This window comes from Lutra lutra, chromosome 4, assembly GCF_902655055.1.
Source record: "Lutra lutra chromosome 4, mLutLut1.2, whole genome shotgun sequence".
NCBI lineage: Eukaryota > Metazoa > Chordata > Mammalia > Carnivora > Mustelidae > Lutra > Lutra lutra.
In genome coordinates, this window is record NC_062281.1 from 8865463 (window position 1) to 8885875 (window position 20413).

Sequence of the window (20413 nt, forward strand, 5' to 3'; positions counted from 1 at the left end):
TTAAAACACCCCAATTCCTCCTCTGCAATCCCTGAGGTTCTGATACCATTGGCCTAGGGTCTATCCTAGGACCCCTGGTAGGTACCCTTTTAAAAAAAAATTCCTCTGGTAATTCTAATACGCAGTGTGGGTTGAGAACACGAGGTAATCTTTAAACAAAACGAGGCCGCAGAGAAGGGCAGCTAACAGGCAAAGGGTGCTCTGGACAAGGTCTGGGAAGCAGAAGACTCAGCTGGTGAGGATCCTCCCAGCCAGGACTCCTGGGGGAGGGCTGAAGGCCAAGGGAGGGAAAGGACTAGCTTGGGTGGGTTTAGAGCTGGGGAGGGGAGGAGCGAGCGGATGGGGTGAACAAAATGAAGGAGATTCAGTGCAAGCGAGGATTTCAGCGGAGAGATGATGCAACAAGACCGGGGCATGGAGTGAGAGTTGCTGGGAGCTGCTCGCTGGAATGTCAAGGACTTATCCCGGGAAGGCAGTTAAATTGGGTTGGGGAGCTAAGATCTTGGGACTTGGAGGAAGTAGGGAGTCGCCCACTAGGGATGTCAGGGTGTGGCGCGATGGGACTCAAGAAACTCTGAGACCGAGATGGGGCCCTTGGGTCACACAGAGACACACAGCACATGCTCACGCGCGAGCACACGGACTCATCCCCAGGGCACACGCCCCACTGCACACGCGGAGGCCTTGGCCTTCCGGGGGAGGAAGGCGACCGCGCAGCCGAACCGCAGCCAGAGCTCGGAAGCCCCTCCCCGCCGCGCCCCTACAAAGGCTTGCGCAACAGGCGGCGGCTCCGGCGGGCGCCGGTCGCGCTCTGCCTCGGTCCGGCCGGTCCCCGCGAGCTGGCGGGAGCGGGAAGAGCGCCGGGGAGGAGGGAGTGGCAAGGGGTGTGTCCCCGCGGTGTGCGGGTTCCGGAAGGCCGGGGCGGGGCGAGCGCGGGGCGGGGCCGCGGCGCCTATAAAGTCGCCCGCCGCCCAGGCAAAAACAAACCCCGTCGGGCTCCCAGCTTGGAGCAAGAGCGCACGCCCGTCCTCGCAGTTCTGCTCCGCGCTCGCTGGCCGCCGCGCCTCCAGCCCCCGCTCCGGCTCCTTTTGCCTTTCTCTCTATCTTAGGTAAGCCCGACACCCTCCTCGTGCCGGGCAGGGAGGGATCGATGCCCCGTGCCTGCAGCTGCGGCTTCTGGACCGCCCTTTGTGGCCCCCAGAGCTGCAAGTGCGTGGCGACCCTGCGGCGAGGGCGCGCGGAGGGGCTTTGGGGCGGGGCCGCCGCTGGAATGGGGGGTGGGTTTCGATGAGCGAAGAGGAAGAAAAAAAAAAAAAAAACAGGTCCCCGTTCACCTTCCCCCAGCTGGGAAAGTGGGATCTTGGGTTCCGGGGAGGGGTGGAGAGCCGGGCCTGGGCACACCTTCGTCGCGCTTCTCAGCGCCACCCGGAGTCACAGCTGGCGCCGCAGGCCTGAGAGCGCACTGGAAGTGGGAGCCGGAGGAGGGCCTGGGAGAGTGCGTGTGTGCGCGCGCGCGCGTGTTGGGGTCGGGTGTATTCCCGGAGTGGGGTGTCTGGGGAAGGAGGGTTTGAGCGCGCGTGTGTAGAAAGGAGGTGAGTATGGGAGAGCGGCGAGCTGAGGCTGGAGAAAGGGGCGTGGGTGTGTCCGGTTTCCCGACTGAGCTCTGAACCGATGTGCATCTGAGGGGCGGGGGCCGATTCAGCCTCGAAGCCAGGGTGGGGTGTGTGCGTGCGTGTGTGCTGGCGGGGGGGGGGGGGTTGGGAGGGAGGGTCTGAGTGTGTCACAGTGCGTGCCAGACGCGCCGGAGCGAATGTCAGCCAGTACCGCTGGGCAGGGTGCGTCCCCGGAGGTGGCCCGGGGTTGGCGCTGTGGCGGCACCGAAGAGGTCGCCTGGTCCAGAGGGGTCGTGTGGGCAAGGGACGGCCCAGCGCTGGCCAAGGCTGCGAGTGGCGTCATTTTCGCCTCCGCCCACCTCCCTGGCCCGGTCCCCCTGCCTTCGGGGACCGCCTCTCCTGCCCTCCTGAGGGAAGAACAGCTGGAATTACTCTGATGTTCCTGGGAGATCCGCGGCCTCTGATTCAGCCTGGGGCGGGGAGCGCAGGGCGTGTGGAGAGTGGTGGGCTGGGGGGAAAGGCGCTGTCACCACCTCTGTCACTTTAGTGGCTGAAGCTGGGATTTAGTGAGTCTTTCCCTTCACCGTCCCCCGACATCCCCCTCCCCTCCCCCCAGCCACTCTGTCGCCTGTGCTGTCAGAAGTCCCCTGTGGGTCTGGGGCAGCACCCATATGTGGCTGGAAAGGGGAGGTGCCTGGCAGCCAGTGGGGGAGGGAAATCTGGTTGGGGAAGGTTCAGGCTCAGATCTTCACGTGTTCCAAGCCCTTCAGTTCTTGTTTCTTTTAAGTTACTGGGAAAAGGTTGAAGATTCAAAGAGTTCAGCCCTTGGCCGCTCGGGAGAGCATTATTCTCTATGTGATGTCCATCGGCCATGCTTAATGTTCTCAGCCACCTCAGATGAGCCAAACATCGAAATACAAACTGCTCTTGCTATGAAAATGCAGTTCGAAGACAAGCCCACCAGCCCCTCCTCCTGTACCGAAAATGCTGGGTTTTTACTGACTTTCACAGATACGAATTGAAATAAGCAAAGTAGAGAGAGTGCAAGTTCCAGTCCCTGCCTTCAGGGGGCTCGCCCTTTCAGGGGGAGAAATGCAGGCAAAGAGGGTAAGTGCTGGTGTGGCCCGAGTGGGGGTCCAAGGTATGGGGAGGTAGAAGTGATCAGGAAGTGATGGGGAACTGTCAGAGGGACAGTGCCCTGGTGTAAGCAGTGAAATCTGGGGTGTCCCCTGACCTGTGACCTCTTCATTTTGTGGGGCCTCATCCTCCACAAGAGCGTGAGTTGGAAGGCTTCCCTAGCCCTGCCCCATAACCTGGTACCTGGCCCAGGAGTTCAGATACATGCTTTGAATGAATTGAATGGCTCCTTCCCTCTGCCCCATTCCCCTGTAATCTCTTGGGTAGAGTCCCAAGCAGGCAGTTGACTTTGGGGTGGTGGTGTTTGACTTGGCTTACCAGGAAGACCTTCCAGCACCTGTTGGGATCTTCCCTCTCCAGAGCAAGGGTCTTCCGGAGCAAGAAGCAAATCCAAGACTTCCAACAGTTGGTCTGATAATTTGGGATGGAATCAGGAACTCAAAACATGTTCCTGATCCTGCGTCTTCCCATTTTACAGAGGGAAACTGCGGCCCAGAGACAGGGTATGACTTGCCAAGGCTGAGCCAGAGCTGGAACTTGGCCCTCCAGACCGCTCTGGTTGCTATTGAAGGTGGTGAAAAGGGTTCTTGGTCTTGATCGTTGCCCCTCTCATAGCTGACATTGGGTCTTCATTGCATTTCTTGGTGAGGAAACTTTCCAGGTGGAATGTGGTGATTATTTGCTTATTTAGTGTCAATCACATGTTCTTGAGAACTTAGCAGAATCAGTCCAGTGAGCAGGAGGAGCTGTAGCCCTGCTGAGGGATGGTTGACTGGATTCTGGCTGCCCCCTCCAGGTTGGACTTAGATCTGAACAGAGCTGGGGGCTCCCTCCACCAGGCTCACAGAAAGCTCCTGGTCTGAGCTTGCCTTGGCATGGATGGGGAAGAAGGGTTGTGTTGTGTGTTTTTGGTGGCCCAAAGCTGCCGTTCTTCCTCGGGACCCAGCTCAAGAGAATCCCATCCAAGGCGTGACTCAAAGTCCCTGTGCCTCAGAAAGGAAGCCAGGATGATGAGTCAGCATCTAAGACTCTGGCTGGGAGAGGGCAGGGAGGGGCAGGACAGTCTTCCTAGTCAGCTGCTGCATCCCTCCTTCCCCTGTCATCCTGGCCAGAGAGCTGCCTGATCTGTATTGGCTCCATTGAGTAGATGGGAAAAATGAGGCTGAGAGAGTTTGAGAGGTTGGCCCGTGGCCACGTGGCTAAAGGTAGGAGAGCCAGGCTTTGAACCCAGAGAGGCAGACACCCAAGCCTTTGTTCCTTTTCATGACAGCATGTTGGGATGACTGGAAAAAACTGGAATGAAAGAAAAGTCCAGAGATGTGATGAGGAGTGCTGTGCCTCGGTTTCCTCTCCAGTAAAATGCGAATAACAGACACTGTCTCATGGGGACATATAAATGTTAATGAATTAATCCGTCGGAAGAGCGGAGAACAGTGCCTGGCACGTGGGAACACCATGTAGGTGTTTGCTGTCAATGATTCCCACAGATCACATTTCTCGAGGCATTTCCTTGGCTATCAGTTTCAGAGACTTTTGTGCTAAGCTTGCCCATGTGGTGAAAATGCCTGCAGGGTCTGAACTCATGTTTTGCTTCTTGAAGTTCTTCCAAAAGAACTAAGCTGATGCAGACAGCATAAGAATGTAATGCGAATATTGTCTGAAATGCAGATTTCCAGGCCCAGTAAGTCTGGGAGGCGCCGGGAATCGGCACCATTTCGAAGCCGCCTGGGCTGGATTAGGGGTGGGGTGTCCTGAAGGCTGGCGGAGTTGAGGCCATCTGCTACAGAATGACTGGGGAGAGGGAAAGGAAAGGAGAGGCCAGAGCAGCGCATACTTCTGTGCCTCCACACCCTGGTGCTCCGTAAACCCCTCTTACCTGGCCAAGGAGCCTTGTGGTTTCAGCTCATCACCTCATTCAGCTGAGATAGGTAACATTCTTCCATTTCTCAGGTCAGCAAACTGAGGCATGGGCAGATGACTTGCTTGTCTATATTCAAGTGAGTGGGGTCCTGTTCTAGGCGGACCACCCTGGACCTTCCCCTCCAGTGTCAAGGTCCTCCAGACCCTTCTGGACCTGTCTTTGAAGCATGAACTTGGTTTCCTGGATTCATTTCATGGTGCCCATTTCATGTGTGGTGGTTCCTGCCTGCCTGATTCCAGGCCTTGCCTTTCTACTTTTCTTTCTCCTCCCATTTGGAGACAAGAGACGGATGGAAGGTAGTGTGTGCTGCAGAGGTGGAGGTGAGTTTTCTGATGCCCTCTTGGCCTCCTGCCATGCCAGCCCAGGCTTGCTGGAGGTGGGTGTTCTAAGAGATGGGGTGTGCTCCCCTTGGGGAAGGTCTGTGCAAGCTCTGTGTCTGGGCTTTTCCAGTCCAGCTGAGGTGGTGGGAGATGAGGCTCGTTAGCGTCTGCGGGCCTTGAATGGCCTGTTCAGGAGTTCCATCTTTTACTTTATACTTTTTTTCTTGTAAATCTGTAGAAACCTCAATACATGTGTGAATCTTATACCCATGTGCAGCCTTCCTTGAAGGGGTAGATGGGGACCAGAGCTCTAGGCTGTTCCCATCTCAATCCCAGCTCCACTCTCTTTGAGAAGATTCTCTACAGCTCTTTGGGCACTGCCCAAAAGTCCACAGTTCCCCAGCTGGGAACCCTGGCCTCCTCCCCTCTGTCCTTTCCAAGCATTGAACTGGCCACCTTTCTCCAGGAAGCTCTCCCTGGCTTTCCCTTCCAGGCTGGCATGGTGGGTGTGTGTGCCCTCCTTGGATTATTCTGGACTGAGTCTCTGTTTACCCTGTTCCTGTAGACCCTGAGGGCCTGGCACTTAGTAGGCACTCAGTTAGTGTTGGTCCGAAGAAACCCTCTGTTTATGAAGCAAATAACTTGGGCCATCCTATGTAGGAAAGATCGGAAGACCATCCAGAGTGTGGAAACAGCGAGACCATTTTGAGCAAGGATCCTGTCAATGTGGCAACCATCCCATCTCTGGGACAAAGGGTTTTGTAGGAGGAATCTGTTTCCGTGTCCTGTGCCAACACTGGCTCTGTTTGTGGGCTTTTGATAGCTCACAGACCGGCTAGGGTAGCTCATGCTTGTCCCGCAGATTCGCAGACGAATCCTTGAATCCCACCAGTGTCCTCCTTCAGACTTCCCATTATTCTGCTTGTCCTCTCGGATGGTCTTCTCTCTGCCAAACAATGGATTGGGCTGCCGAGACTCCACTGAGAAGCTTCAGGAAGATCCCCGGATCATGTTACAGAGAGGAGGTGGATGGTGATGGATTGCCAACCCTTCCCTCTTCCTGCTCTGTGTCCCAGACCCCCTGGCTAGTTCTGTGCTCTGGTTGAACACAGGCCGTCCCATTTTAGCTCTGGCCCTATAAGCTGGAGTTAGCCTTCTTCTGGAAGATTCCTTTTTCTTTCTTTTGGCATCAAGCAGTTCCTTGAATGCCGCTGAGCAGGCCCCATGCAAAGCGGGAAGGGGACCCCCCAGGAATTTCTGGTCTGATGTCCCCTCTGCATGGCATTTGTACCAATTTATTGACTTTGAGAACCCTGTTCTCGACTTCCGTTCCCCTAAACTGGGGGACTTTCTTGAAAGTTCAGTTCTTCTAGTTTCTTCCATATTGTTTACTAGCTCAATTGCATAAGAAAAACATGGCCATTTAAGACCACCAACTTCTTCACTCTCCCCAGAGCCTTGAGTTTCCAAAGATCTAGAGAGAACCGTGAACTGCCTTACAGCTTGACATCACAGTCTCCTTGGCCAAAAAAGAAAACACAGCGTGTATCTACAGTAAGACAGGGGTAGCCAAGGCATACCTATGGCTGCTTTCCTTGAGATTCATACGGACGTGGGGTTGTTCTGGAACCTTCGGGGATTGCAGTATCTGGGGAAGTTGCTATGTCAAACAGCAACAGCACACATTGATTTCCACCCCACCCCCTGCTACCCCCTTTTCAATTCCGTTCCATAAAGAGCCCAGTGTGCTGGAAAGAACACCACTTTCATGTGGCTTTGAAACCGGGCGTGTTGTGGAGGGGACAAAATCTGGGCCAGTTGCTGACGATCACAATCGATGCAAGCTTGTCAGCAAAGCCTCCTGGCCTGCCTTTCCCTCTGCTCTGCTGGAGGTGACCAGGAGGATGCCGTCTGTCCGCCCCCGCTCTCCATGCCTGCACCCACGTTGAAGGAGTGGGTCTTGGCCTTTCAGAAGTCGCCTCGGGTTACCCATCTGGAAGCTGGGCTGATGATCCCCACCTTCTGCTGGGGACCTCCACGGGGCACAAATAGAACAAGGCGATGAACACTTTTTCCAAGTGTCAAAACTGCTGAAGGCATCTTGCCGGCGCCTGGGTGGCTCCGTTAAGTGTCTGACTCTTGACCTCGGCTCAGTCTTGATCTCATGGTGGTGAGGTCGAGGCCCACATTGAGTGCCATGTTCGGCATGGAGCCTACTCCAAAAAGAAAAAAAAAAAAAGGTGGAGAGGAGCTAAAAACAAAGCCTTTCTGGGCATTATGAGGGAGAATAGGAAAGTCTAGGATGGGGACTCTGTCCAGAGCCTGAGCCTATGCTGTTTGTCATGGCGTGTCCGTGGCCACTTGGGCCGGGCTGGGTGGATCCGGGCAGGACCCTTGTTGTCTTTGGGTAAAGCACGTTCTCATCTCAGCAGCCCTCATCCCCACATTTCTCATGGACCGTGTGATGTCCCTAGGGCACACACAGCCTGTTTCGCAGGTGGGGAAGCTGAGGCCCCCAGAGAGGGTCTGAATGACTTGGTCAAGGTCACATGGCAGCAGAGGGGCAGGCTTTCCGTGCCCTGCTGACTCCTTGGCCAGGGCTGCTGCTGCTGCATCAAGGCTTTTGAGAGTCACAGGCTCTGAATGTCCCTTCCCGGTCCCCGTGACTGGTTAACCATTTTCTGGGCCTCACATGACCCAGCATACCTCAGTCTCTTGCCCTCCCAGATCCCCAGGGTCATGGTCTTCCCTTCTCTGGGCAAATGCCAGTCTTGGCTTCCCTTGGAACCTAGGAGGTCCAGCTAATTGCTAACTGTCTCCTGAGTCTGCTGAACCAGAAAGGTGCTCGCCCAGCTGCCCTTGGACCCTCGTTACTCATTCATGGACATTGCTAATGGAAGGAAGACCCCCGTGGTGGTGCTCTGGGTCTGATCGCGGGAAACCCACATGGTTCTTGCTGAACTTCCGTGAGCTCCCCCCCCCCTTGCTGGGTTGATTCGGGGACTCATAGCGTATAAAACCAAGGGTATGTCCTCACAGATGTCCCTGGATCTCTGGGGCTACCAGGAAGGGGGAATGCACTGATTAGTCAAGCAGCCACCCCCTTATCCATGGTTTCGGCTCCCCGCGGTCAACCAAGGTCAGAAGCAAATGACCCTCCCTCTGACGTGTCCTCAGAAGGTTGACAGTAGCCTACCACCATGACACACGCTTGCATCGTTCCCCTCACTCCATCTGGTCCTGTGGGCACGTCGCCTCACAACCTTCCAGGAGGGATGAGCTCAGCACAGTAAGATCCTTCGAGAGACAGGGAGCCGGCAGTCACATAGCTTTTGTTACAGTATATTGTTAGAATCACTGTATTTTATTAGGAGGTATTGTTGTTCATACTGTGCCTTTGACACGGGTGTGTGTATACAGGAGAATGGTGTGTATAGTGTTCAGTGCGTCCCCTGGGGGTCTTGGGATGTATCCCCAGTGGCTAAGGCAGGGAGACTATCCTGTGTGCCAGATTGTGTTCTAGTCTGTAAAACATGCTGCTGTTTGCTGGGAGCAGGAGTTGTACCCATTTCACAGATGGGCAAACTAAGGCCATGAGGCTGGAGAACTTGGTAGGGATTACAGAGCTCATAAATGATGATGCTCAGGCTGACCCTCTAGTCTTCTTCCAGCTCCTGGTGACCGTCCCCTTGACCCCTTGTCCACCATGGGTTTCCCCTGAATTCCTTCTGGGGAGAGCATTTGGGAGAGGAGGACGTGGTGCTGTGAACTGGTCTGGCAGCTGGTGTGCTGCCCCAGAGCTGGTTTTTGGCCCTGATTTGGGGTCTTGGCCAGAGACCTGTCCTGATCTGATTCCGTGTCTGTGCTTCTTGGGGACACAGTGGGCAGACACTGCCCACCCATCGTCATGCTGGGTGGGGCCAGAGGGCTGGAGGTCGGACACCTGGGCTCCCACCTAGTGCCCTATATGTCCTTGCCCTGTCACCCTCTTCTTGAAAAGATCACCTTGGCCCTTTGGGACCTGATGTTCTGTGTTGGGACTTTCCAGGAGGTGGCAGAGGGGCAGGGACCGGCGTGCAGTACTGAGCCGTAAGCTTGGGGATAGAACCTGCTGAGCCAGGCGGGGCCTCGGATGGTCTGAGAGGAGTGACCCCCTGAGTATGGGCCCCACAAACCGAGTGGCGCCTGGCGGGGGTGGGGGCACCAGGCAGAGCACCCCAAGCCAGGTGACCCCACAGGCGTCCCTCCCTCCTGGTGAAGGAAATCAGAGTCGCCTACAAAGTGGCGTGAGCTACTGGACCTGCTTCCTTGAACGGGCCATAGGGTCTCGCTGCTGTGGGTTTGAAACCCGTAGAAAAAGTGTTTTAAGGGAAAGTGTGGTGAAGAAGTAACTGCGTGGCAGAGGCCTCTGCATCCCGGCCAGTCCATCTGCACCGGCCCTGTGCTGGTCCAGGCTGGTCCAGGCTGGTCCCTCCACCCCCGGGGCTGCAGGCGAAGTGATGGTGGTGGTGGCGGTGGTGGGGGGATGTGTGGGACTCTGTGAGTCTGGGAGAGTGTGGCCTTGGGGGGAGATGGGCAGCCATGACGGAGTCGGGGGGTGAGCCGGACTGCGAGCTCGGTGGGGCAGGGCTGGCTGTGCTCATGACATTGCCCCTGACCCATCACACAGTAAGGCCTTGTCAGCAAAACTTACGGGAACTGTCACACTTCGCTTGGTACTGGGCACAGGAGAAGCGAGTACAGAAAACAATTTCTGAACGAATCAGTGTTTCAAAGCCCACTCTCCTGGGACTCAGAGGGTGTTTGAGGGTGGGTGCGGAGGCATGGGGCAGTAGGGGCCCATTGTGGGAGGTGGGGTGGAGGGGGAGATTGGGGGGGCTGCCAGGGGGCGTTGGGTCCTTTCCTCAGTCAGTGTCACCCAATGCACGCCAGCTTTTTTTTTTTTTTTTTTGTCTTTTTGTAAATCTGTTTTTCTCTCTTGAGCTTCCTTATAAGATTTCTTTAGGCAAACAGGTTCTAAAATAAAGGTTTTCAAGGTATTCTGATTCAGGCTAAGGAAAACGGGGTGAGGGCTGGCCTTGGGCTGGCCCAAGTCATCAGAATTGGGTTGGAAGCAGTCACCTGTCTTCCTCCCGCTGGCAGACTGACCACCTGCGGTCAGGGGCAGTGGGGGGGGGGTGCCCCAGGGGCAGAGAGCACCTCAGCAGCCCGGGTTTGGGCAGCCGTGGTTGGTGCAGGGCAATGACCCACACGGAGGTCCTGGCGCAGCCCTGCCGGGAAGCTCGTGTTCATAAGTACAGGCGGCCGTGGACCCGAGGCACCCCCACCTTCCCCGGGGACACGTAGTACGGAAGCTTCCTCTGCTTTATCCTAATCTCCCCACAGACCTCAGAGTCCCCAGGGTGCTATGGATGTTTTCTCCGTCTAGACCTGTGTGTCTCAGCCTGGGTGCTGTTAACAGCAGAGGCCGGACAGTCATACTGCGGGGGCCATCCTGTGCAATATGGGGGTGCTGAGCAGCGTGTCTGACCCCCACCCACGAGATACCAGCAGCGTATCCCGGCCGTGACCGTCAAAAACATCTCCAGACATTGCTAATGTCCTCTGGGGGAACCGAATCACTTGTTTGTCTGGAGAATCACTTAGGGGAGCTCTCGGGGGTGTCACTGGAGCCTCTCCGGGGCCCCCAGGGGCTCCAGAGAATCAGTGATTCTTGAGTATTTGATCTTCAAGACAGACTGGCCAGTTCTTGGACCTGCTGCCTGGCGTGGGCTGGGAAGCTGAGTTGTGGGAAGGAAAAGAGAGAGTGGTGTAAGGAGGCTTCCCCGGGAGCACATTTAGGAACCCGGGAAGGCTGGGATGAAGCTCTTTCCTATTCTAAAGGAGAATGAGGGAGCCGGTCCAGTGGAGGCTGAGGTTCTGATGAGATCCCAGCATCAGAAAGCCACAAACCACGCTGGGCTGAACACTTTTGAGTCCCGGTGCATGGGGACTGTTTCAAGTCCTTTCGCTCCTGTGGTGTAGTGATGATTTAAGACTGAATTTAAACACAGACATGGCTGTTAAACTGCATCAGATCTGCTCATGTATTCAACAAGCGAGTTGTGGTCCGACTTTGGGGACAAGGTAGGTAGCTCCCAGTCCTAGGGAGCTCGCAGGTGGGGCTGCCCCACGTGTAGGAGCCTGTGGAATGGGAAGCCCTTACTCTGTGTGAAGGGTGGCAATTGCCAGAACCCTGGGCTTCTGGAAGGCTCCTTAGGCTGTGTAGGCGAAGGTGTCCCATGGGCCAGGGTCTCGGGACCACGAACACGCTGAGTTAGCAAGGCCGACAGACCTCTCCCTTTCATGCCTCCTGCCTCCGAACTGGCAGCTACCCAGGAATGCTCACAAACATAAAACCGACTTTGTTTTCAGAATGTTCTCGAGCATAGACTCCAAAGGCTGCATAAAGGCATTCTTGTGGGGCTGGTTATCTGCTGGGGAAAATCGTGCTGGGGCCCCAGACCAGAGCATCCCGGGGGATCTGCCCACAGAATGCCATGTGTTGGCACAGGGGGTGGGTGCAGGGTGACCTCTGAGAGGTGCTTCACGACAAGGATTCTCACGGGTTCTCAGAGTGGGTCTTCAGAGGAGCCCTCGTTATAATAGCTTTCGCTCTCTCGGCCCGCTTGTGTCTCTGGAGGGCTGGGCAATGCGTCACTGCCCAGAGCTTGCTCCAGGGACAACTGATGCGTCCAGAACTCTCCTGCTGAGCTCTGTAGGGGTCCCTTCCTGATCCTTCCTGATCCTGTGCCTCCCCGTGTTAGAGCCGAGCAGGGCCTTCTCTGGCCCACTCTGCTCCCTCAGCCCAGCTCCCATCCTGCTTCCCGATCACTGCTGTCACCCTCCATCCCCCTCACTGCTGCCCCCACCCCTGCTCCCCATCCTTGATCTCACCCTCCCCGTTCCCTGCCCCCTCACCCCACACCTGCTCTCCCACTCCTGCCCCCATCCTGCTTCCCAACCCCACTCTGACCTTCCATCGCCTCACCCTCTGCCTCTCCCACCTTACTCTCCCACACCCTCTTTCCTACTCCCTGCTGCCTTGAAAGCCTTTTCTCCTTCAAAATCCCTCTGAATGTCGAATCCTGTAGACCCGTGGAGATGGAGGTGTTCCTGGCCTGGCCCCGTCCTCACCAGCACGTAGCAGAGAGCCCTGCACGCCGGCAGGCATGGAGGTGTCCGGGCGGGCCCAGCCCACTATTAGGACTAGTTGGAGAATGAAAGAGGATGAAGCTCGTGCCCAGCCTTCATAGGGGGAACCTCCCCTGACTCTCCATCCCCTTTTGGTTGTCAGCCTGGGGCTGCCTGACTTCAGGATCAGTGATGTGGGTCCCCCCCAAATGCAGCAAGATATAGTCCGATTTTTGCTTTTGTTGCCCTTGCCTGAGGAGACACCCCAAAATAGTGCTTAGACCAGCATCTGAGAGCTCACTGCCTACACTTTCAGTAGCAACATAGGTCCTGTAGTCAACACCGTTGTCATCACTTTGAGACCTGCCATGGTGATCATTTCGTAATGGATAAAAATACCGGTCACCCTCCTGAAACAAATGTCTCCAGAAACGAATGTCATACCGCGTGCCAGCTATAATTTAATGAAAAGAACGCCAGGAGAAATGCTCTGGGTGAGGCAGTTGGGCCTGGGGGCTCTGTGCAAGGACCCGGCTTGGAGTGTCAGTCCATCCCGTTCACTAGAAAGGTGGTTGTGTCCTCGAGCCTTGGTTTCCCTGCCTGCCTCGGATGCAGGAGTGGTGGCACGGGGCGGGGGGTGGGGTTTGCTTGTGACTGTGATGTGCTGGGTGGGTGGTGCGAGCCACTGGGCAGAGGGGGCTTCATTCTGTGGCCTCTGATTTGCTTCCTTTGGGCAACGTCTGTGAGCAGGAAGGGCTGACCCATGGCCTTCGTTTCTTTGCAGGCAGGTGACAGCAGGGACATGTCTCGGGAGCTGCAGGACGTGGACCTCGCTGAGGTGAAGCCTTTGGTGGAGAAAGGGGAGGTGAGTGGAGACAATCCTGGCTACATCCGCTCCCATGCACACTCGTACGTGGACATTGGTGGGCATACAGTATAGACACGTGTGTTTGCCCACATGTGTATGCACTAGCATCTGTTCCCTTCTTCCTAGTATCCAAGACTGCAGAAAGACAAGAGATACCTTGATGTTTCACATCAAGGAGGCCTCCCTGTTGGAAACAGAAGCTCATGTCCTCCAGCTTGGGCTGTCACGGTCCATCCTGGGCCGGAAAAGCTTTTCCATTTGCACAGTCGACGCTGTGTTCTAATTTACATTCGCCTCCCTGTTCCTACCAAGCTCTGTAACTGCCTGTGATGATACATCTTTTTAAGGATATAAGGCTCAGTCTCAAAAGTGAAGTTATGCTAAGGCCAAGTAAAGGCTTTCAAAAATAATAATTAACACGCACCAGACATGTCTTGCATGCCAGTTCCTGGGCTGTATTTCATGGTTATCTTGGGCTGACCGACAGGATAGACTATGATTAGTTGATGCTAGGTTCTGTGATCCTTCCCATCTTACAGAAGGGAAAGGGGAGTCTCGGAAAATTCATTTGTCCTCCGTCACATAGTTACAGAGCGTGGGGCCTGGAGCCAAACCCAGGCCAATTGCTTTGGGTGAATGGCCTGTCCCTTTGGTATTTTCGTGACTTTGCATGTGGCTGCTGTGTCTTAGGTCCATTATTTCGTAGATTTTTTTGTAACGAATGTGTGAGGCCATCGCCTCTCTCCCCATTTTGCAGAGACAGACACTGGTCTGTATTGGGAAGGGAATCACCCAAGATCATCCAGAAGGAAGAGGAGAAGCCAGACCCAGGGAAAGCTGCAGACTCCTTGTTACCATTCTGCCCCAGGGGTCTGCAGATATTTTCTGTAAAGAGCCAAACAGCAAATACCTCAGGCTTTGCACACCGTTCAGTCTTTCATAACAGCTGAGCTCTACCGTTGCAGCATGAAATGAAAGCGGCCACAGACAGTATGTGAGCAAATGGACTTGTGTTCCAGTAAAACTTTATTTACAAAAATAGAGGACGACTGTCATTCGCTGATCCCTGCCGTTCCCTGCACATGCTCTAAATCCATTTCCTCTTCATCTGGGGTCTGTGACAGAGGCTTTAAAAGCAGGCAGATCAACCAACCAACCCTTGGTCATACAGAGACATAGCAACATGTTCTCATTTTTCCCTTTTAAAAAGCCATATGAAATAGTAGAGCACACCTTGCTTTACTCACGTAATGAACTCTCTTGGAGACCTTTCCAGAGAGGGTCCACAGGACACTTTTTCCTTCCAGTTTCCCAGCGTCCCCCAGAGTTGGTTGGACCAATGCCTTGTCTGTGGATATGTGGGTCTTCCCAACCTTTTGCCGTTCCCAGCAACGCTGCGGGGTACTTGCATCATTTGGACCTTGGACCTGCGTCATTCGTATACGTGCAGGTGCAACGCGAGGATAAATTCTCAGGGGTGGCATCTCTGGGTCCAAGGCTAACTGCATTTGTACACCCGGTCTTTATACTTTCCAGGCAGCCTACTGGTATCTTGGGAAAATTTTATTTTCGAAACCAACATCTAGGAGGTTATCACTTGCAGGTGGCATGTCTATCTCAAAGTGAATATTTGCCTTTTCTTCTGAGGTTTTGATGGAAGGAAACCTTCTATTTCCTTTGACTGACTCAGCAGAGTGTTTTTAATGAGACTTGCTTGGGGAAGCTCTTTCTGATACCTTTTCTCAATCTGGATGGCCATGGAACTCTCGATGATGCTTCGGGGAGTTGTACAGAATGGCTTTTCCAGCCTCCTCCCACCGACCTGCACATTCACAGAGTGGGCGTTGGCCACATCTGCTTCTACCTTAACCCCGCCCAGGGTGCAGTGAAGCCATTTTAATCTCCAGCAGCCGGGCACCTGTTACAATCGGGTCTTCCAGCTCTGGCTCTCCCAAGGGGTTTCCCTCTTTTCCTTCCCCTCATTTGCATTTTGCTCTTCTGAGCTGTCTTCCTCCCTGGTGTTTGGCGATAGGGTCTGGAAGGGGCTTCGTTTTCAGAGGGTTTTGGACTCCCATCTCTAGGCCAGAAAGAAAACATGCCAGCAACATCTCCTGGGAAAGTTGCAGTCCCTTCTCAGAGCCACGTTCTCCCTGCTGCCCAGGGGACTGGGACCCCCGATGATGGGGGTAACCATGGAAGATACTGAAGAACAGTGACATGGTCAGGTTTGAGTTTAAAAGTGTAACACTTGGGTAGAGGCAGGAAAATTACTTAATAGCCTGTTACATTCCTATATCTCTCAAGCTTGTGGCCAGCTTAGACCTTCAGATCTTTTTTGATCAAGTGTGTTGTCAAAAAGGATCTGGCTAATGTGTCTACTTTTTTGCTGGACTGCTCTTCTTTGAGATGGAAAGTCTCTCTTTGTAAGAAATTCGAGAGGTCCCACGGAGGAGGGACGGTCAGCATAGACTCAGGGCTTGGAGAGACCCGGGTATTCCAACATTATTTTTTTTCCCCAGGAAACTGACAGAACTGACTCATCTCATCTTTCTCTCCACAGACCATCACTGGCCTCCTGCAAGAGTTTGATGTTCAGGCAAGTGAGAGGGTGTGGCCGCCCTTCCCCCTCCCCTGTTCTGTTTTCTCTCTTTCCTCCTTCTTTCTGTTGGTTGAAGATCCGTTGTTCAGACACTAGGGGCAAGGGGAGGGAAGGAAGTTGTGTCACCGGGTTCTCCACACTCAGCTCCTTCTCCCCGGAAAGAAATTGGTTTGATCTCTGGCCGGGGAAGCAAGGAAGGGGATGTTGGGCTGTGGGGCATATGCGGGAGGGACATGGGGGAGAAGGTGGGTGGGCTTGGGACCCGGTGATGGGAGGAAGCTGAGCAAGGCTTGATGTTCTTGGCTCTGCTTGGGAAAGTGAGCCCTTCTCTGTGGTCTCCTGGCTCCATCCCTGCTCAGGGTAGGCGTGGGCGAGGGGGGTGTGTCTGGAGCTTTTTCCAAGAACAAGTTTTCAGGAGAGCAGGCTGGCTGGTCTTGGCAGAGGGAAGGGTCAGAACCTCAGGAACTGGAAGCCCTGGACTCAGTATCTCAAAGCTGGCATGGGCCTCACGCGGGGGCGGGGGGGATCCCTGATGGGAGGTGTCCTGGGCAGTGCTGGGTCAGTAGCACACCCTGTCTACTAACTCTTCTGTGAGTCGTCCTTGTGTCGTGCCCCCCCTCCCCATCCCTGTGGTGAAATACACATGGAATTTACTCCCCTAACCATTTTTAAGTGTAAGCTCCAGGGGCACTAACTACATTTCTGGTGTTGTGCAACCATCACAGCTGTCCAGCTCCAGAACTCTTCATCTTGCAAAACTGAAACTCTAACCCCAGTAGGCACAGATTCCCCACTGTCTCTTCCCCGCAGCCCCTGGTCACCGCCGTTCTGCTTCTGTCTCTGCATCTGGCTACTCTGTGTGGTTCATGTAAGGGGTATCCTGCTGCATTTTGTTGTCTTGTTACTAGCTTATTCTGCTTCATGCCATGTCCTCGGGGTTTGTCTGTGCTGTGGCAGGTGTCCGGATTCCCTTCTCTTCTGAGGCTGAATACTATACCGTTGTAGGTGTTATGGACCACATTTTGTTCATTCGTTCATCGGTCAGGGGCGACTTGGGATGCTTACATTTTGGCGATTGTGTGGGATGCTGTTGGGAGCATGGGCGTGCAAATGTCTGTTCGGGAGCCCTGCTTTCAGTTCTTTGGGGTGCACCCCCAGACAGAGAATGGCTGGATCATGTGATTATTGTAGATTTTTAAAAGCTCGGTTCTGGATTTGGAGAAACCTTGAAAGCATCGTTTATTTGTTTCCTGGGAAGATAATTCCTCGTGTTTGTGTCTCTCTTGGTAGTGTACAAACCACTGTTAGATGCTGTGATTTCCAGGCACTGGTAGCCAGTAGAACAGAGAACAGCACCTCCGGCCCCACCTGCCAGCCCAGGTTACTACCTGACTTTAAGGTCACCCAGGCTGGGGCGGGTGGGACGCTGTACCTTCAGGACATCAGCAAAGGGAAGCCCCGGCCGGGGCCGGGAGAGAGAGGGTGAGATCCCCCCCAACCCATCATGCACCAGGCTGGGTTGGGCCCTCGCAGTTAATCCTGGAGCTGTCCTGTGAGGTGGGAGCATTTTTCTGATTGTGCCTCCCTTTGTTCCTTTCACAAATGCCTGCTTTGTGCCTGGCATTGTCTTTGTGCCTGGCATAGGTGCTGGGGACACAGTGAGGAGTGTGACAGGCTGTGATCCTTGTTTTCAGGAACTTAAATTCCAAACTCATAGCTCACACTGCTGAGCTGTGAACACATGCCAGGCATGGCTCTGAGCGCGGAGGGGTGCACTCAAAACGGTGCCTCTCTCCGTGGTGCGGAAGGAGAGCCCAAAGCACAGAGAGGTTGAGTAGCTTGCCCGGAGCCTCAGGGGTGGAAAAGGGTCTGAACTCAGCTGGTGTGTTCCCGGAGCGCCTGTTGGAAACCAATTCTTCTGAGTTTGCTACGAGTCGGGGGAACCAGTCAAACACGCCGATGCCAGCTCCTGGAAGGGCTTTGAGGACAACAGCTCCCCGTCCCATGGTGGGGTGCTGTCCGGGAAGGCTGTTGGAGGCGGTGACATTGAGCTGAGATGGGCATGATAGATGGAGCCAGTCATGTGACCAGGAGAAGCTTAGGGACCCATCATCCCACACAGGGGCCCCTCTGGCTTGGGCCCCGAGCCTTCTGAGGGTCCCCTGACATCTTCTCTAAGCAAGTAGGTGCGATCCTTCCTGTGAATCGGTATCGGGGTATCTGGGTGCGGAGTAATACTCTGTCAAGGTTGTTTGCAAAAGTATCTCTTTGTATAAAACTATACTAATACGGATTTGGCTCTTAGACCTGGTTGACTCAAGGTGTTTATGAAAGTTTCTGTCAGATTTCCAGCAGTCTCCGAAATTGTGGGTGTGGGTTGCAGTAGGACGTTCCCTCCGAAGCTGCACAGCCCTGTGAGGCTCTCCGTATCCTAAAGAGTTACCGACCACAGGCCAGAGGTGGAGAAGGACAGAGCCGTGGTTCTGTGCCCCAGGCAGGGACTCGCCAGCCAACCCTGACCTCAGACTTCACACGGGGCTCTGGCAAAGGGTCTCCTGCCTGCTGTGGACTTCATCAGCCTCCGATGAGCTAAGCCAGCACCCAGGGCTTCCCAGGCGCTCTTGCTGACTCTTCTGGGACTTGTCCTATCATCCCTCCTTGGCAGATCGGGAAACTGAGGCTTTCCAGCAGGTGTGAAGGGGCCCCGCTGAACCTGGTCTGACCCTGACCCTTTCTCTCTGCCGTGATGCGTTACAGTGGTGAGGGGCCTGGGAGGGCCGGTGGGGGCTAGAAGCCAGCATATCTTGGCAGCTCCGGTTGTAAACCAACTGGGCTGGGCAAATACTCTGGACAGTACTTTGGGGGGCGAACGTTTAACCCCCGAGGGTGAGCCAATGCAGGACTCACAGCGGGTGTGCCCTCATGGCAAACTGCTTTCATCTGTTCATTTAGTTGGTTCCTTGCTGCTCATGAAAACAGGGGGGCCCCGGCTGGGCAGTTCCTTGGGGGCCAAGTTAAAGGAGCCCGAGCAGCCTCCCTGCATGGATCCCACAGCAGCCCGTGTTATTTTTTGGAAAATATTTGGTGCTTCAGCATTTTGACTAACTCAGGCAGACTCTTTGTTCTTTTCCCAGAGTAGTCAAGATTTTTTCCCTGCTGAATCAAAACACACCGTAGCCCAGAGCTCAGCAGTCAGAAGCTGCTGGAGGGTCTGCTGCGTGAGCCTCGGAGCTGCCTGTCTTAGGAGAGAGCTCCCCGCCAGGACACAGGCTTTGTGGCCTCGTCTCTTCCCGGCTGACATCATCTTAGGCTGGGCACTTAGTTTGGGGCCTGGCTGATGTTTTGGGGCAAATTGATTGGTTCCCAGCCTTGGAAGGTTGTGACATGCTCTTGGGACCTTTCTTTGCATGCCTTTCCTGGCGACCCTCTGGGATCCTCAGAGTACAGGGCTGGGTGGGCTACTGGGCTGAGGTGCTTTGGCTGTAGGATGGGTGCAGTTTGATATGATTTTGCAGAGAAGGTTTTGGCATCAGGAACTAGGCTGTTGTGTTTGCAAATTGGATGAGTAGGGTAGGTGGGGATATTTTGGGTTCCAGCTTACTTTCTTTAGCTAGACTCCTAGAATCCAAGAATATCAGACCTGGCAGATGCTTTATGAGCTAGCCCTTCCCTCTCTGCTCCAGGTGGGGAGGCTTCCTGGAAGGCCACTAATGGGAGGGGAGGGGAGGGGAGGGGAGGGGAGAAGGGAGCGAGAATGCATTATTTGCATGCCTGCTTACTGTCTGAGGCCTTCCGTGCTAGGTGGGAATGTTACCCTCTTTTGCAGATGAGAAATCAGTCTGGAGAGTAAAGAAATGCACCAAAGGGTGCTGTCAAGATAACCCTCAGTGACCCAGGTGACTCTGAGATAGGAGAGAATCACGGGAGTCCTGATAACTGATGTCCTGAGCACTAACCGTACCCCAGAAATTGTTCTGGCCTCTTCTGTGTGGTGTCCTTAACCCTCACACCAGGCCTTCAGGAGACGGCTTAGTGCACCCATGTTTTATAGTTGAGACAAGGCCCAGAGAAGATTGAAGGGATTTGCCCCGTGTTGCCCCGTGATGAGGTAGATGACCAAGCCTGACCCAGTGCCCATGTCTGGAGCCAAAGTCAAAGTCCCTATAACCAGTGGGTGGAGAGGGTGGCAGGGTGGTGACCACTGCCCCTCACTCTGACACTCCTGAGGCGGGACACTTGCTCTGGCCCCAAATGGCCTCTCCTGTTAGATTTGCTGTTTCTAATTCCTTCCACCTGGATCTTCAGTTATTCAGGTGGTTTGATCTGATTTGGTGTCCATGGGAATCTGCGTCTATGTGTTCATCAGGGCTCCCTGGGCATGGAGCTGATGTCACCCGCTGGGCCTCTGGGTGTGGAACAGCAGGGGCCATGGTACAGGAGGCAGTGAGCAGCGTCTCCTGGGGTCTGGCTCCCACTTCTCAGCTCGGTCTGAGTCTGGCAGAGGGTGAGGGTGTTGGGAGAGGTGATTTTTCCCCCATTTCTTGGAAGCAGATCAGCTTCTAGGGAAAATGGAAACAATGACCTTTTACTAATTTTCTTTCTTTGCACATAGTTGCTTCTTGTTTTCATGCTCCCTGATTGAAGGTGGGCAGAACTCAGAGGCTTGGAAATCCTCAACCCACCATTTCCCATCCCTGCCTTCCCCAGCCCCACCTCCCAGCCAGGCCACTGGGGCTTAGAGCCAAGCCCGAGTGACAGATGGCAGAAGTGCTCAACTGGGTC

The 20413-nt window shown here is 54.6% G+C and overlaps 1 protein-coding gene across 2 annotated transcripts in view; it reads left to right on the forward strand.

Annotated features, from left to right (window-relative positions):
- Positions 1-889: 889 nt before the first annotated feature.
- NDRG1 (N-myc downstream regulated 1) overlaps positions 890-20413 on the forward strand; it is a 53709-nt gene continuing 34185 nt past the window's right edge. The window contains exons 1-3 of one of the 2 annotated variants that reach the window (XM_047724436.1): positions 890-1109; positions 12953-13029; positions 15593-15628. In XM_047724436.1, coding sequence (XP_047580392.1) covers positions 12967-13029; positions 15593-15628 — 99 coding nt within the window. In that variant the 5' untranslated portion in view covers positions 890-1109; positions 12953-12966. Of the gene's footprint in view, positions 1110-12948; positions 13030-15592; positions 15629-20413 lie in introns of both variants that reach the window. The other variant, XM_047724435.1, reaches the window with a different exon arrangement.